Source organism: Drosophila teissieri, chromosome 3L (assembly GCF_016746235.2).
Source record: "Drosophila teissieri strain GT53w chromosome 3L, Prin_Dtei_1.1, whole genome shotgun sequence".
NCBI lineage: Eukaryota > Metazoa > Arthropoda > Insecta > Diptera > Drosophilidae > Drosophila > Drosophila teissieri.
The window spans coordinates 20,151,242-20,165,962 of record NC_053031.1 but is presented as its reverse complement, the minus strand read 5'-3'; the positions used below and the strand labels follow the sequence as shown (position 1 = coordinate 20,165,962).

Below are 14,721 nucleotides of genomic sequence, written 5' to 3'. Positions count from 1 at the left end.
GCCAACATCGATTGCAAGAATCGAATACTGCGAGACTGGATAACTCTCTGTGCAACCTATCGGTGTGAAACCGATAACTTCAAGATCGCTTATACTGCAAGGCGCGAACAGACATGAATTTAAAGGTGCCCCTTTGTCTATTTTAAATACCATATAATAACATTGCATCTTTAAAAATTTGTAATGATCGCCCACTTAATCAAAAAAAAATTCCCCAAATTACCTTTCAACAAGTGGTCAAACTAATAAATATTATGGAGTATCTGTGTCTACCAGTTTTCTACCACTCAATTTCAAAAATTTAATTTGTTTTTTGTATTGCCTTTGTCTTTTGGTTAAATGAAATGAAATTAATTAAATATGAAGCAATTATAAAAAATTATATATTTGGCTTACATAAAAGAGGGGGTTAATGAAATTATTTGTCAAGTGCAATGTTAAACAAAAGAACTGTGATAAAAGATAAAAGAAAATAAAAATCCACGGGTTTCTTCCGAAGATCGCATCTAAAAAAATGTAGCAATTAGATTCTTCAAGCTGCAGCCACTTTCTAGAGTAATTATCAATATTTGGAATCTGCTTTAATTAATTGCTATAGCTTTTTTTAAAAACATGGATTCAGAGAATGAATTATCCTTGGCAATATTATATCAAATAAGGTTGACTCCCCCAAAAATATCACAAAAACACAGGACAGTAAACCAAGAATGGAACCCTTAGTTTTCCATAATCCGCATTGCAATGGCTTTGCAATTTAAGAAATCTAACCCATCGCAGAAATTTCCTGTTCGGAATTGTATGTTGTGGCTTATTCCATTGATATTTGGTTGGATATATTTGGTTTTTTTTATTATCTGTATCACCACATGGGGTTATGCAACCCCAATTCACTGTTACACTTATTTATAAAGCAATATTAATATTAATTACTGGCCGACTCGAACGTATTTGTGACACACAACACGAATACGTACATATTTCTGCATTTTGCAGATAAACATCACTAGCACTGGAAATGCGTGTGGGCGCTGAAACATTTATGGACTCGCGTATCGTCGGCTAAACTCGAAGTCATATTAACTGAACAACGCGACTTTCGATTGAAACATACTTTTCCTTCATTCAATTGCAAGCTACCGACGACGCAATTTAAACCAACTTAAACCGCAGTCAATGAGAACAGAAATTCAACTGATTCGACTTTTCGTCATCGCAACTATCCCGGCCATCGGAGGTCTTCTCGAGTTGGGTCATATCCTGCGGTTGCAACATCGAACTGGAACTTCGAGCTCATCCTAACCCAGCTTAAGCTTGCTGCACCCCTATTTCCCCTGAAGATAACAGACACACCCTTCTGTTATTGTAAAAATATCCCAGCTTAAGTGCGGAGAATGTCTGGCTGTTTACATGTTCTAAGCAATGATGGAATTATGGCTAAATATTTAGCGAGGCTAAGAAAATATTATATTTCACTATTTGATGCAATTTGTTGCATTCTGCAGAACATTATCTATTAAGTCTGTATTATTATTAGTAACAATGTTTTAATAATATTTATCATATTTTATACTAAATACGGCCATGCCATAATACGGTATTCCTACGATAAAGGATTTTTCAAGCCGCGCCATCTGGTGGGATTTTCATGTAAATTTCCCTCGACCGTAAAATTAAAATTATCAGTTGCCAACTTCCTAAAGAACTATAAAATGAATGGTGCAAAATCCATGGATATTCCCAAGTGAAGCAAGATTTTACAAGCAAATACAGGTTTTATAGGATATATAGCAATTTTTTGACACAATACGTAGTATTTTACAATTGTTAATGGTACATCTGTTAATCGAAGTTCGATTCCCCCTTTTATTTCAGATAGAAGGGACTAAATAAGGCAATGTTTTTTTACAAAACATTGTATTTTGGCTCACGGCCTTGCTCTAATTAGCATTTTACACGATTTTAGGGAATATCTTTTTCCGACATTCCAATTACCCCACCAAATGCCATCGTCGGTGTTCAACATAACTTTGGATGGTTTATATATTCCGTTTAAGTTGCTGGAAATGAAGTATTTTAAAAATTATGGAAAAAAAAACTTATTTTTGACACAATAAAATATTATACATACCAGTTGCCTGTACCCCACCATTTCAAATTCCAGGAACGACTGAAAACCGTAAAATCATCAGCTATTGCAGTTTCGTTTATGTGACTGCGAAAAGCGTCGCCAGCATTTCCTGAGTATTTGCCGAGGGAAAGCAGTTTGTATCCCTCTTCTAAGCCCCCAATAACAAAATGATCATATCTAGCATAAGCACTAACATTGTCGAAGTCGACAAGGCTGATATACAGTTCCAATCTTCGATTTGTCGTCATCCTATGTAATTTTTCAAGGCCAATCCAAAATTCGCCAGCCAAATCCCCACAGCCAGTCTTTAGATTTGAAACTATGATGTCATCGAAGCTGCCATCGATCCTACGTTGGATTACCATCCAACCACGACCGGCAGAAGGGATATCCTCGAAAACTGAGTCAAAGGGTTCGAAATCAGGTAGTGTCACCAACTTAATTGAAGGCACCGTGGAGGAGTTCAACAATAAAAATTCATCGGTTTCGTTGCGATTGCCGGTGTACTCAGTCAATATTTTTCCCATTTTCTCTAGCTTTTCGTCCTTCTCCTGTACTTTACCTTCCAATTTCATAATTTCTATTTTAAATTCTAGTATACTTTTCTCCCTTTTTCCTAATTTGATTCTGGTAACCCGATAATTTCTTTTTTTTATCATGATTATTATCACTCATCGTAAAAACACGTTTAACTAATCAGTAACACACAAACTATTTATTTTAAAACTTTAAAGCGAACCTCACACACACTTTCAATTGTTTTATTTTTGCTTTTGCAATCTCGTTCATTAAAATCGGGAAATCCCCATGATCCGCCCCGCTTGCGTCGCCCACATCATACAAACTCACTTATACTCATACAACCCGGCGCCTCCACGGTTCAAAATAACTAGTACTTTTTCTCTGGTTCAAAAGATCTGCCGCTGTTTTAACGATGAGCTCGTAAGTAAAGTATACTAAAACCTTAATTGTAAAAAGAAACCATAAACGTGAATATTATTAAACATTAAATATTGAGAGACTTGTCCCAAAAGCGCAATAGATGTGCTGTTTACAAGGCGTTTACATTGCGTCTATTGTACCTACCTACTTATCGATACTCCAATACAAAAATCACACTGAATTAGGTAAAAAAAAAATTATTTAGGTGGCACCCCACACTTCGCACACAGAGTACTACATAGATATGTGCATATACTCTTGATTAGGATCACTATCCGTCCGTCCGTATGAACGTCGGGATCTCGTGAGCTATAAAAGCTAAAAGTTCAAGTTCTTATTTTACCTGCCAATTTCTATAGATATGCCGAAAGAATTTTTAAATGTTGCCCTTGCACTTCTTTATCTAAGTAACTAGTATCTGTTCGTCGAGAACCTCGTTTTTCTTGCCTAATTAAATTATCAATACTCTCCAAATTGTTCTCAGTGCTGGAATGTGCGGACGATCCCGACTTTTGCGAAAAGATGTTTTGGTGCTCAGGTTTCATGGCGCTCAGTTCATCAGCACTACGTTTTTTCGTATCAAAAAGCACACGCCGTGCAACTGAAGTAATAAGTGTAAAGTTAGTGCCTATAACAAAGTACGCAAAACACAAATAAAAAGCGCTGACCAGTGCGAAACTCTTTAGCTTTTGATGTGACCAGCTATTGACTGACAGTTTTTTACAGTGCGGCAAGAACTTGATACGGTGGGCGGTATTCCCTAAATTGAATTATTGGGCATCCACTTTGCAAAGGAGCTTTTGGATTTTCAAACTATAGTTTTAAAGACATTGCGGAATACCATTGAAATCAAACCGCTTAAGAGATATATTTATTTCCAAGATATACAAAATTTGTAATCTTTTTTTATTGTTGATAAACTTTTACACACTTTAACATACCCCCGTTATATGAAAATATTTGACATTTAGGTCTGCAGAGTGGATCTTTAATATTCGCTTAACGTTAATACCACACACAAAACAAAGCACAATTGTTAAGTGTTAACAGTTTACGCATATTTATTTTTATGTATTGGGAACATCCAGAGAAATCAATATATAAAAAAAATATAATGTTTATATGTGAAGCCCTTAATTTCTACTGTTGAAATTTATATCTCAATTTCTGTAGCCATCTCCAAGTACTATTCGAGGTCATCGATACTTGCGTTTCCAGATGAACACTCTATAATTTTGGCTCCGTCCAGCTGTTGCTCCGAACTCTGCCCCAAAACGATTGGCCCATCGTTACCCTCGGCCGCCCGATTGCCGAACTCCTGCATCTTGACGATCAGCATCGCAAATACTTGAGCTGGAAGGGAGGATTGCAGCACCTGCAGCAGACGAGCCGGCTGGCCACACACGACGATGGCATTTGCCAAGTGCTCCACGCCACTCTCGAAGTCTCCGCGGGCGATCAGGGTTTCGCCTAGCTGGATTTCTTGTAGGAAATATCTGAAAATATCATGGATTATTTATTTTGGAACAGTCTACACGTCATAAGAAGTCTATGAAATCCTGGAAAAAATAAAAAGATGTTTTGAAAGAATTCTAACTATTTGTATATTAAAATTGTGTCTATACAAAGGTGTTTTTGAGCTGTTTTGTTGAAAAAAGTACAATTAATGAAGTATCCTAATCTATAAACTCTGAAGTCAAATTTTTTCTATTTTTAAGCCCTAAATTTGTATATGCTGAAAGCGAAGCGAATAAGCAGGAAGCGAAATCTATCACTGAAATGTGCTTGGTAATACCAAGCAATGGCGTTTTTGGATGCCATAAGCAATAAGAAGTCAATTGGGTCCGTACAAAATGAACATGCATGTGTACATAAGCACATACATCGACTTGGCTGGAAAAACATACAAAACATTGTTTGTATGAATGGAGGTGTATTGAATCGGCACCACTACACGTGCCGCATTATATAATGCGACTCCCATTGGAGAGTCCTACCTTTCGATGGCTTCATGGTCGTTCAGGTTGGGCACTCCAGACTTGGTAGTGCCGATTTTCTTGTTGCGACGGCGACCTACAAAGTGATGAAATGCTTAGTTTCTTTCAAAATTCAGTTGGGGTCTATGGTATTCTTACGCTCGCGGACTTTCTTCTTGTACTCGGGATCACTGCGGCGCTTTTTGTCGAAGTAGATGCAGTATCCAATGAACAGAGTTCCAGCAACTCCCGCTGCAATGCCGATTGCGGTTTTGTTCATTTCAATCATATTATTACGAAAATCCTCTTTATTAACTTTGTCTTATTTTACATTCCGCATGTGCCATCGATTTACATAAAACAAAAATCGATATCGCCAACTCCTGCTGTTTCATGTTTTTCAGTTGTTTTGCACTAATTTGAAACAGTGGAATTGGAACGCTTTTTAAAATCTTACAACAGGCTATTATTTTTAAATTTAAATGTATAATTTTTTTGTATTAAAAAATATAGTGTGATCAAATATTACTACGCAAAAAATGATATAAATCTAACTTGTTGCATTATTCACAAGGATTTAATTTGCATTTAAGTACCTTAAGTTTAAGTTGTAGTTCCTTTTTGACCTAAGCAAACTACTGATAACTCCAGAGTGCATTTTTGTTTTGGTGAGATTCATGGTGAGAACGTGATCAATGATGGCTGTCCGTTAAATTCGAATTTTCTTTTGAAAAATAGTATAATTATAATTATAATTAATGCGGAAATATAAGAAAATAAGAACTCTGATGCTGATACTAAAATGTATAATAATCATGAAGACAATTGAGTCTCGTAGAGCCAAATATTGTTTTGATTCTCATAATTTTATTCAACTTTTCTCCGAGAAAATGTAACTGACGCAGAACCATGATAGTTCGAAAAGCTAAATTGATAAATTCAGAACTGGGAGAGTGTGGTTGTGCATAAGACTATGGATAGGTGTATATGCCCGCATACATAAAAGCCTTTACGTTTGTGTTCTGTAAATATACATTTCTTTCTTAACTGAGTATTAGTGGCCATCAACGAGCCCTCCTATTGAACAATTCCTTCACTTAACCCCGGGCACTCAAATCGGCGGAAACCATGCGGAGCTTGTGGCTAAATACGTTGACCAAGCAGAGTAAGCAAAAGAAAAAAAAGAAAAGCAAATCTAAGACTGATGGGGTATCGTTATATGTAGGTCTGTATAGGTTGAGTACCAAGAGGTACTCCACCAACATTGAGCCCAAGGAACCTGTGGTGAAAACTAAATCAATACCTGGCCCCAAATCAATTGAGCTTAAGAAACAACTGGATTCTGTTCAGGTGAGTTTATTCTCCCTTATCTCTGTGTGTGGGGGTATTACTTTCCTAACAAGCGCATTACTAAATTTATATACACCATATGCCCACTCAGAGATAACTTTCTAGTGTCCTATTTTTCAACTATGTATTCATTTTTAATCAGAACGAATGGCTTTTTTATAGGCTACTGGGACCATCCAATTCTTTGCTGACTACGAAAAGTCCATTGGAAATTACATCTACGACGTGGATGGGAATATTCTACTAGATGTCTACACCCAGATTTCCTCAGTTCCGCTGGGTTACAACCATCCGAGGCTTTACAAGGTCTTTAACAATGAGCAAAACCTAAAAAGTAAGAGAGGGCGACTTGGTCGGGATATCTAAGCCCTATAGCCACTCCCATGCTAAATAATGCGACTATATTTTTGACTTTTATTATTCCCAGCTTTGATTAACAGACCTGCACTTGGCGTCTTCCCTGGCAAGGAGTGGCCAGAAAAACTACACTCAGTTCTGCTAAACATTGCTCCGAAAGGACTCAATAAAATCACAACGATGATGTGTGGTTCGTGTTCAAACGAAAATGCGTACAAGAGCATCTTCATATGGTGAGTACTGAAATTGCTAAGTCTAGTCACTGGGACCCCCAGAAAGAAAGCCCTTTTACAGCCTTTCCGAGAATGTTAGTTACCTAATTTAAGGATGTTGTAACACGGTGATTTTTCGCCTTTAGGTACCAGAACAAACTTCGGGGTAATACACCTCTTACCGAGCAGGAGAAGAATTCCTGCATGATTAACATTCCCCCAGGAGCTCCGAAACTCAGTATTCTCTCATTCAAGGGAGCTTTCCATGGACGAACATTGGGAGCCCTCTCCACCACACATTCAAAGTACATCCATAAGCTGGACGTTCCATCCTTTGACTGGCCCATTGCCTCGTTTCCCGAGTACCGATATCCTTTGGACGAAAACGTGGCGCACAACAAGAAGGAGGATGAAAAGTGCCTTAGCGAAGTGCAGGATCTGATTCGGCAGTACGCCAGCAAGAATCCGGTCGCCGGTATTGTGGTTGAACCCATTCAAAGCGAAGGAGGCGACAACGAGGCATCGCCCGAGTTCTTCAGGAGCCTACAGGCTATTTGCAAGAAGAACGGCATCGCCCTGTTGATCGATGAGGTTCAAACCGGTGGAGGTAGCACTGGAAAATTCTGGGCCCACGAGCACTTCGAGTTGGAGAGTCCCCCCGATGTGGTGACCTTCAGCAAGAAGCTGCAGTTGGGTGGCTACTTCCACAACGACGACTTCGTTCCGAATGAGCCGTACAGGATCTTCAACACCTGGATGGGCGATCCGGGTAAGGTCCTGCTCCTCGAGGAAGTCGTGAAGGTGATTCAGGAAGAGAAGCTCCTGGCCAACGTCGATGTGGCCGGTAAGGTTCTGAAGAACGGTTTGCTGAGCCTGGAGAAGGAATTCCCGCATATCTTGAACTCCACCCGCGGCCGTGGAACATTTTTGGCAGTTAATTGCACCAACACCAAGGTGCGAGATCAAATAATCGGCGCTCTGAAGTTACACGGCATTCAGACCGGAGGCTGTGGAGAAATTTCCATTCGATTCCGCCCAGCTTTGATATTTAAGGAATACCATGCTAACATCGTCCTAGACCGCTTCCGCAAGGTTCTTCAAGCTATTTAAGAAAAAAATATACAGAAAACCAGCAATGATTGTGCTCTGAAAATTGCAAGTGCGTGCAACACATACCATATGTTACCAAAATGAATAATAAAGTGAATTTATTTTATCCCTCTGTTAGCCATGGCGCCTTTTTATTGATTTCTCTGCAAGGTTGGGACTCAATCAAGCGCTAGCTTAACTTACATTTTAGATATGATAAAGTCCCCATAATAAATATGCGATGGCGCCACTAAAATAGATTAGCTAATATTCCCAAAGAGAACATTTCGGAGAAAAAAGATAGAGTAATCTAATCGAAATGCAGAATATTAGCTATATAGAACAGGTTGTAATGCTGCGATAAAATGTTATTGTTTGGTTGTGTTCCTCCTCTTTATTGGGAAGAATTTTTTCCGTTTCCTAATTCCTAGGCTGCTCATATCTAACTCTAAGTAAGCTTTATATAATTAAGTAAAAAACACATTTCTTTGTAGTATGTGGGATAAAAAGTAGAGGAATAAGCTACATCTGGATAGGAAATGCATTATTTTAATACCTACACCTTGTGGCGTCCCATAAACTGACTGAAACGGAAACGCTTTGTTTATGATCATTTTATTATGAAAATTTTAAAACCTCAACATGGGTGTTTTGGAACGGTCATAATAGATATTGTTTAATAATATAATTTAATATTATAAGAATTGTTTATTATTAAAAAGAAATATACATAATGGCCATACTGAAACAAAACAATTTAATTCGCAATTACTCTATACACGTTTAAATGATTATTGCTTGCTTTTCAATAGTAATTAAGTTAATGAGACTGTGGATCACACTGTAATAATCGAACTATTGATGGATCACTTTTGGCTCCTTCTATAAACTCTTCCAAGCTTAATTTCCCATCTTTGTTTCGATCCATTTGACGAAAAATCTTGTCGGTTCGTTTCTCAGGAGTACTCTCATCCTCCGGCATTTTCATGACCGAGCCGACCATTTTATATATTGCCTAAATGAAGAAAGAGTAAATGATTACATTTTGATTTTTGTAGAGAAGCAGAAACGTACTGTAACAATTTCTAGCATTTCCTGCCGCGATATGTATCCGTTTCCATCAAGATCATACATCGAGAATGCCCATTTGAGTTTCTGCTCGAGTTTGCCCCGAGATGTGACACTAAGTGCACACAAAAACTCTCTGAAGTCTATAGTGCCATCGCCGTTAGCGTCGAATGTCCGAAAAACATGCTCTGCAAACTGAAAATAAAATAAAATTTCAATTTCAATTTAAATTCAAAAACAGACGTGGGCAAAGCTCTTACCTTGCTGGCGTCACCATATGGGAAAAAGTTCCCATAAATCTTCTTAAACTCTTCTACTGATAAATGACCACTAGGGCAGTCCTTAAGAAAGCCTTTATACCATTCTTGAATCTCAGCGTCTAAAACATTAAATTTGTTTGAAATGAACAACTAACCAGTTTTAGATATTTACTTACCTGTGAACTCTGTGTTTTGCTTGAGATCCTCCAAAACTTCTGGCTTTAGTTTACTATTTTGCTTTCCCATTGTTGCAGAACAATTTCATTATACAGTTATCTTGAAAAGCAATATAATATATCAAATTAGCATCTATATATTGAACGATTCTGGAAAAGTATTCATCGGGTACCGAAGATTAAATACCCTTGCAGACAGATTTGTAATGTACAGCCAAATTAAGCAAATAGCCAATGGATATTGTTGTAATACCATCTTGCAGTGTAAACCTTTATGAATAAAATACTTTAAACATCTATTTTAAAATATAAACGTATGGATACGAGAAATTCTGTATATGTAATCAATACTTGGATATGTCCGCCAAATGGTAAAAAGCACGCAACTTTACAATCAAGCATTACAAGTGGGGAGGTGAAGATATTCTCACAGTTAACGTTCTTTAGAATTATCTAAACACTTTACTATTATATTTAAAAAAAAAAGAAACTTAAGTAAAATACCCGAAGAATAGAATTTAACGAGCTTCTAGTATGAACATTTTTTTCGAGGGCTAAGTTTTCTAAATTCTATAGTGACGTTGAACAACGGGCTAAATCTATTTGCCTTTATATTAGACACTATAAAAGTAGATATTAATAGAAACACAATGTTATATCGAATTTCCCATAAAACGCTTTACTCAAATTAGAACATGTATCCAGTACATTTTTTTTAATTCCTTGCCGTTTCGTATAGCGTCCAATCATCGGTTGCAGCTAGTTTTTAAAACACATAAAATATATTGGTAGGCCTTGGAGACCAGGCTAAAAAAGACAGCTAGAAATGAGTGAATAATGCAAGTACGAAAAGGAAAATTTTCAAACGATTCATGTTTTTAGATCTGGTGAAAAATTTTAATGTATTAATTTGAGTGACACACTGAAAATAGTTTAATGATTGCATAGTTTTATAGTAGTTTAATTTTAGTATAAGAAATATAAATTAAGTATTTATACATTTCATTACTGATTTCATCAAATACACACATATTGTAGGATATAATTGTTTATGGTGCCAACATTTTTGACAACTCCTCATCTTGCAAGCATCCTTTCAAGAACTCATCTTGGGTTAATTGACCATCGTTATTTTCGTCCATTTTTGCAAAAATATTTTTTGCTCTTTCTTCTGCTGAATCAGCTGGACGATTAGATGAGCACGCTCCTAGCATGTCATAAATTGCCTGAGAGAACCAAAATACATTAATAAAATTCTCTCCACCTCCTCAGGGCAATAATTGCATTATTAAATCAATCGTTCGTTGAGAATTCTCTAGTGACTCTTCTCAGTTCCTACCTGAACAATTTTGGTCATTTCTTGTATGTCTATAACACCATTGCCATCGACATCGTACATTCTAAAGGCCCACTTTAGCTTTTCCTCCGGTGTTCCGCTTGAAGTTACATCTATTGCGAGTAAAAATTCCTGGAAAGACAAGAGGGTTATTGTAAAATACAAGTATGCAAATCAGCAAAGTGGCCTACAGGGAATTGTCGTCACAATAGATGTGGATGCATCAATTATTTTAGTTTATTTAGTATTTAAAGTACCATGCGCGAAGGGGCCCACAATTGGCATAGCTATACAATAATAACACAATCTGCATTCTCATCACATAGACGGTATACATGCGATCATCCCAATTGACGAATGGGGACATCCAAATATGTACAAATGGATTTTTTAGAAGATATGAAAGTCTCTACAATCCTCAGTATTGCATAGCATAAAGGACCTACGGTATCTCCGCAAGTTAACTTTGAAATGCTAACATTAAAATAATTTAAATTAAATTATAGTTTTAATACTTATAACGCAACTGTAGACCGTGGTATGCCATGTCCAAGTCAAGAAAATATAATATCGAGAGAAATTTGTAATCAAAGAGAATTACCTTAAAGTCAATATATCCATTTTTGTCCATATCGAATGTACGAAAAACATGGTCACAAAACTCTTCCGCATTTCCGGATGGAAAGAACATTTTATACATATCGACAAACTTAGCAGGCGTCAATCGGCCGTTGGGGCAATCTTGCTATATAGAAAAGGGACGAACGTACATAGTTTGAGACTTTTCCGTTGGTGTGGTAATATTTGTACTCACCTTAAATCCCTTATACCACTCTTTAATTGTGGCTTCGTCATATCTCGTATGCGTTTTTAAGAACTCCATGTCTTCTTTGGTTAAACGGTCTTTACTACTTAAGCACCCCATGTTTTCACTGTTTATAACTTTTTAGGAGCTTATTGGTTTCTATTTAGTGTTTTTCTTTGTTTAAATTGCTTTGCCTGGTCTGTACATTTGACTTAATGTTTATTTGTGGACCGAAAAACTCCAAATCAATATTTGTGTTTGTATAGCATTACGTTAACGATATGTATGAATTGTGGCACGAACAAATGATGATTGAACGAGCGACTCATTTATAAATTTTTCTTGATAATAATAAGCAAAAATGTACTTGACTATTAACTTGTATATTTCAAACCTGATGTGTACTGAAGGACTAATCAAATGGTTGAGGCGCATGCGCGGAAATTGTCTCTATACATGACGATTATTGGTTAACCATATTTTCTGTACACGGTAGGACTTTTTTAAAAGGGGAGCAGGGTTGCCACGTTCACCTACAATCAAGCTATTTATATTTGAAAATGCTATATGCTAAAAGGTAAAATAATTTGGGTAAGAAACATAAATTAATGAGCGTTACAAAAGTTCTCCCAAAAGGTTATTGCTCAGCGTAAAAGCTTTCTCAGTTTATTGCAAAATAGCTTGTTGCTGTCCACTCATTATTTGGATAAGTATACATGAGCTCTTAAAGATTTCAGGCAAAATGTAACTTTTTTCAGTTACCCTTCAATGTTATTGGGTATTATAGTTTAGAAAACGTACAAAAAGCGATGCAGAGCTGCAAATTAAAAGGTTGTATCAGACAATTCCCACGAAGAGCGGTTACCTCACCGCCAAAACGAACCGCCGCACAAACTGCGATCACATCAGAAAAAGCGAAATGCCATTCTGGAGATAGCAAAGATCAATGAAAAGTGCAAACGATGAGCAATGTTTTAGTTTCGCACAACCACGAAACAATTACTTCGAATTAGAGCGACGATAAATGAAAGTAGACTTTGTTCCGTTTGTTTAAAAAGTGTTTTATATTTTGCACCAACGGGTAGTGAGTAAATACTCGTACCGTGTATATATGCTCCATCAGTTTGTGGAGTTAGTCGTTTTTATCAAATAAAAAGAAAATCATCTGCAAGGGTATATTATATTCTTCGTTTTATAAAATCCGAATGGGTATTAAACATGATCAATTAGTATGATTGATTATTTTAAAGGTTTACACACACATTTGGAAGATATTTATTACAAATCATATTTGTTTAATTGGCTGCTTAAGTATTGGGTTAGTCATGCATTTTAGGCTATAATTAAGCTAGGCACAAATATTATTGGTAGGCTTTTATTTGAGTTCTTATTTGACTCCTTTACTTACATGAGTTTGATTTTCGTCGACCAGGTCAAAGCATTATTTACCTCCTGAGGCTAATATGCTGAAAATATAAAAAAAGGCTGATTACTGGAAAATCACCATCCGATTGTACATTTAATATTTTCGCTTTGAACAACCAAATATTTTAATGGAAATAATAGTTTATATGTATGTAATACAAGAGTATAAAACTTCGGTGCAAGTATCTTAATGTCGATAATTTAATGATGTAAGATTCCAAATAACTCTTATTGGTGAATCTTGCAACAAAACCCAATTAAAGGATGCGAAAGAAACTCCAAGAAGTGAAGCAGCGATTAAATTTCCATTCGGATCCGATGACATATGCAAGTACAGTGTTTTTTGTACTCTCAATTTTATAATTTCAGAATAGTAGCTTTGAAACAATTTAACTTAAAGCTTTGCCCTGTGCAAATGCGTGCCAAAGGAAAAGCGTGTAGAGCGTTGAAAATGGCTAAGGTCACGGTCAATCTTAAAGCAATTAGTTCGCTTCCTGAAGGAGCCTTAAAACTCATTTTAAACACGTATTTAGAAAGTAATGTTGGCAACAAGGCTGCTATGGCACTGAGGGTCACAATCAGCGGTAGTTTTACTAAATGGTTGGTATACTTTGGGCAAGAAATGCGAATGGGAAGCCAGTGCAATTTGAAATCGCCTTTCGCGATGAATATACGCTGAATATACGAATTAATGGAATTTTTGGCACACGCATACGCCTGCGTGTCACGTGGGGAAACACGGCCCGCGCCTCCTCTTTTTTCCTGCCCCTCCTTCCCAGAGTTTTGGTGTTATGGCCTTTTTATTCTGCATATAATATTCACACCAAATCGGGTTGGGCTCCAGTAGGCAGCCCCGGAGGTCGGAGCAGGGAATAGCAGAGAACAGCAGGGAAAAGCTGGCACTTGCACACCAATATTCCACATCGTTTTCCAAGTGTATGCGGTTTAGGCGGGGGTTCTTTTGCAAAGGCTGGGTGGTCCAACTTGCTACACGCGTTTAACTCCCAGTGGGGCTCGGATTCTCGATACACCCGTCGCTTACATAAATTGACAGTTTTTGGAGCGAAAATTGCAATTCGAATTCGAATTCAAATCGAAATGCATTAATATAACCGGCTCGAACTGCTGGGGCTTTCGATTTAAATAAAGTAGTTTGTTGTTTGTCCATATGTGCGTGCGTGTGTGCATGCCTTTGTCACATGGTCCACTTGGCCTCAAAATATATCCTAGGAAAATGGTTTACTTGCTACTTGCTCGCTTTTTATTTTTCACTCAAATTCGCCCCAAATTGTTATTTTTGATTTGATATTTACATACATATGTACTCAGGTGCGTATGTACATATACATATGTACGCATATGCAGTATATGCACGCAAAATTGGCTAAAGTGTGTATATAGCTCAAACCATTCGGGTTTTGACTGCCGCGGTGGGAGGTGGGTGCGATTATTACCTGAGCGAAAATGACACATTGATTTTAGGCACATTTCTGCTACCCGCTGGGCTAAACAATACCACTTTTCGCAAATGCAATAAACTTATTCGACCAAAACACAATCAATACAACAAATTTAGGGGTGGCTTAACTGGAAGCGA

General features: G+C 37.1%; 5 protein-coding genes across 7 annotated transcripts; 1 reads left to right on the top strand and 4 right to left on the bottom strand.

Annotated features, from left to right (window-relative positions):
- Positions 1-1,599: 1,599 nt before the first annotated feature.
- On the bottom strand, positions 1,600-3,769 carry LOC122617756 (ficolin-1). 2 transcript variants are annotated; one of them, XM_043793738.1, is made up of 3 exons: positions 3,739-3,769; positions 2,129-3,671; positions 1,600-2,057 (listed from the first exon to the last, which is right to left on the bottom strand). In XM_043793738.1, the coding sequence occupies exons 2-3, from the start codon at positions 2,785-2,787 to the stop codon at positions 1,925-1,927; spliced, it is 792 nt and encodes a 263-aa protein (XP_043649673.1). In that variant the 5' UTR covers positions 2,788-3,671; positions 3,739-3,769; the 3' UTR covers positions 1,600-1,924. The 2 variants fall into 2 exon arrangements, with proteins under 2 accessions (XP_043649673.1, XP_043649672.1); XM_043793737.1 differs by having other exon boundaries at positions 2,129-3,748.
- Positions 3,770-4,106: 337 nt separating this feature from the next.
- Positions 4,107-5,412, bottom strand: LOC122617281 (mitochondrial import receptor subunit TOM20 homolog). Its single transcript, XM_043793077.1, has 3 exons — positions 5,206-5,412; positions 5,068-5,143; positions 4,107-4,566 (listed from the first exon to the last, which is right to left on the bottom strand). The coding sequence occupies exons 1-3, from the start codon at positions 5,333-5,335 to the stop codon at positions 4,257-4,259; spliced, it is 516 nt and encodes a 171-aa protein (XP_043649012.1). The 5' UTR covers positions 5,336-5,412; the 3' UTR covers positions 4,107-4,256.
- A 638-nt stretch (positions 5,413-6,050) lies between these two features.
- On the top strand, positions 6,051-8,192 carry LOC122616882 (4-aminobutyrate aminotransferase, mitochondrial). Its single transcript, XM_043792466.1, has 5 exons — positions 6,051-6,211; positions 6,272-6,396; positions 6,559-6,730; positions 6,824-6,986; positions 7,112-8,192. The coding sequence occupies exons 1-5, from the start codon at positions 6,175-6,177 to the stop codon at positions 8,073-8,075; spliced, it is 1,461 nt and encodes a 486-aa protein (XP_043648401.1). The 5' UTR covers positions 6,051-6,174; the 3' UTR covers positions 8,076-8,192.
- Positions 8,193-8,744: 552 nt separating this feature from the next.
- On the bottom strand, positions 8,745-14,662 carry LOC122615871 (neurocalcin homolog). Its single transcript, XM_043791036.1, has 6 exons — positions 14,579-14,662; positions 13,108-13,165; positions 9,559-9,658; positions 9,383-9,501; positions 9,129-9,317; positions 8,745-9,069 (listed from the first exon to the last, which is right to left on the bottom strand). Exons 3-6 carry the CDS (start codon positions 9,626-9,628, stop codon positions 8,875-8,877), a joined length of 573 nt encoding a protein of 190 aa, XP_043646971.1. The 5' UTR covers positions 9,629-9,658; positions 13,108-13,165; positions 14,579-14,662; the 3' UTR covers positions 8,745-8,874.
- LOC122615872 (neuronal calcium sensor 2) lies at positions 9,673-14,662 on the bottom strand. 2 transcript variants are annotated; one of them, XM_043791037.1, is made up of 6 exons: positions 14,579-14,642; positions 13,108-13,165; positions 11,709-12,269; positions 11,496-11,639; positions 10,898-11,026; positions 9,679-10,784 (listed from the first exon to the last, which is right to left on the bottom strand). In XM_043791037.1, exons 3-6 carry the CDS (start codon positions 11,817-11,819, stop codon positions 10,608-10,610), a joined length of 561 nt encoding a protein of 186 aa, XP_043646972.1. In that variant the 5' UTR covers positions 11,820-12,269; positions 13,108-13,165; positions 14,579-14,642; the 3' UTR covers positions 9,679-10,607. The 2 variants fall into 2 exon arrangements, with proteins under 2 accessions (XP_043646973.1, XP_043646972.1); XM_043791038.1 differs by lacking the exons at positions 11,496-11,639; positions 11,709-12,269 and having other exon boundaries at positions 9,673-10,784; positions 14,579-14,662.
- Positions 14,663-14,721: the final 59 nt, after the last annotated feature.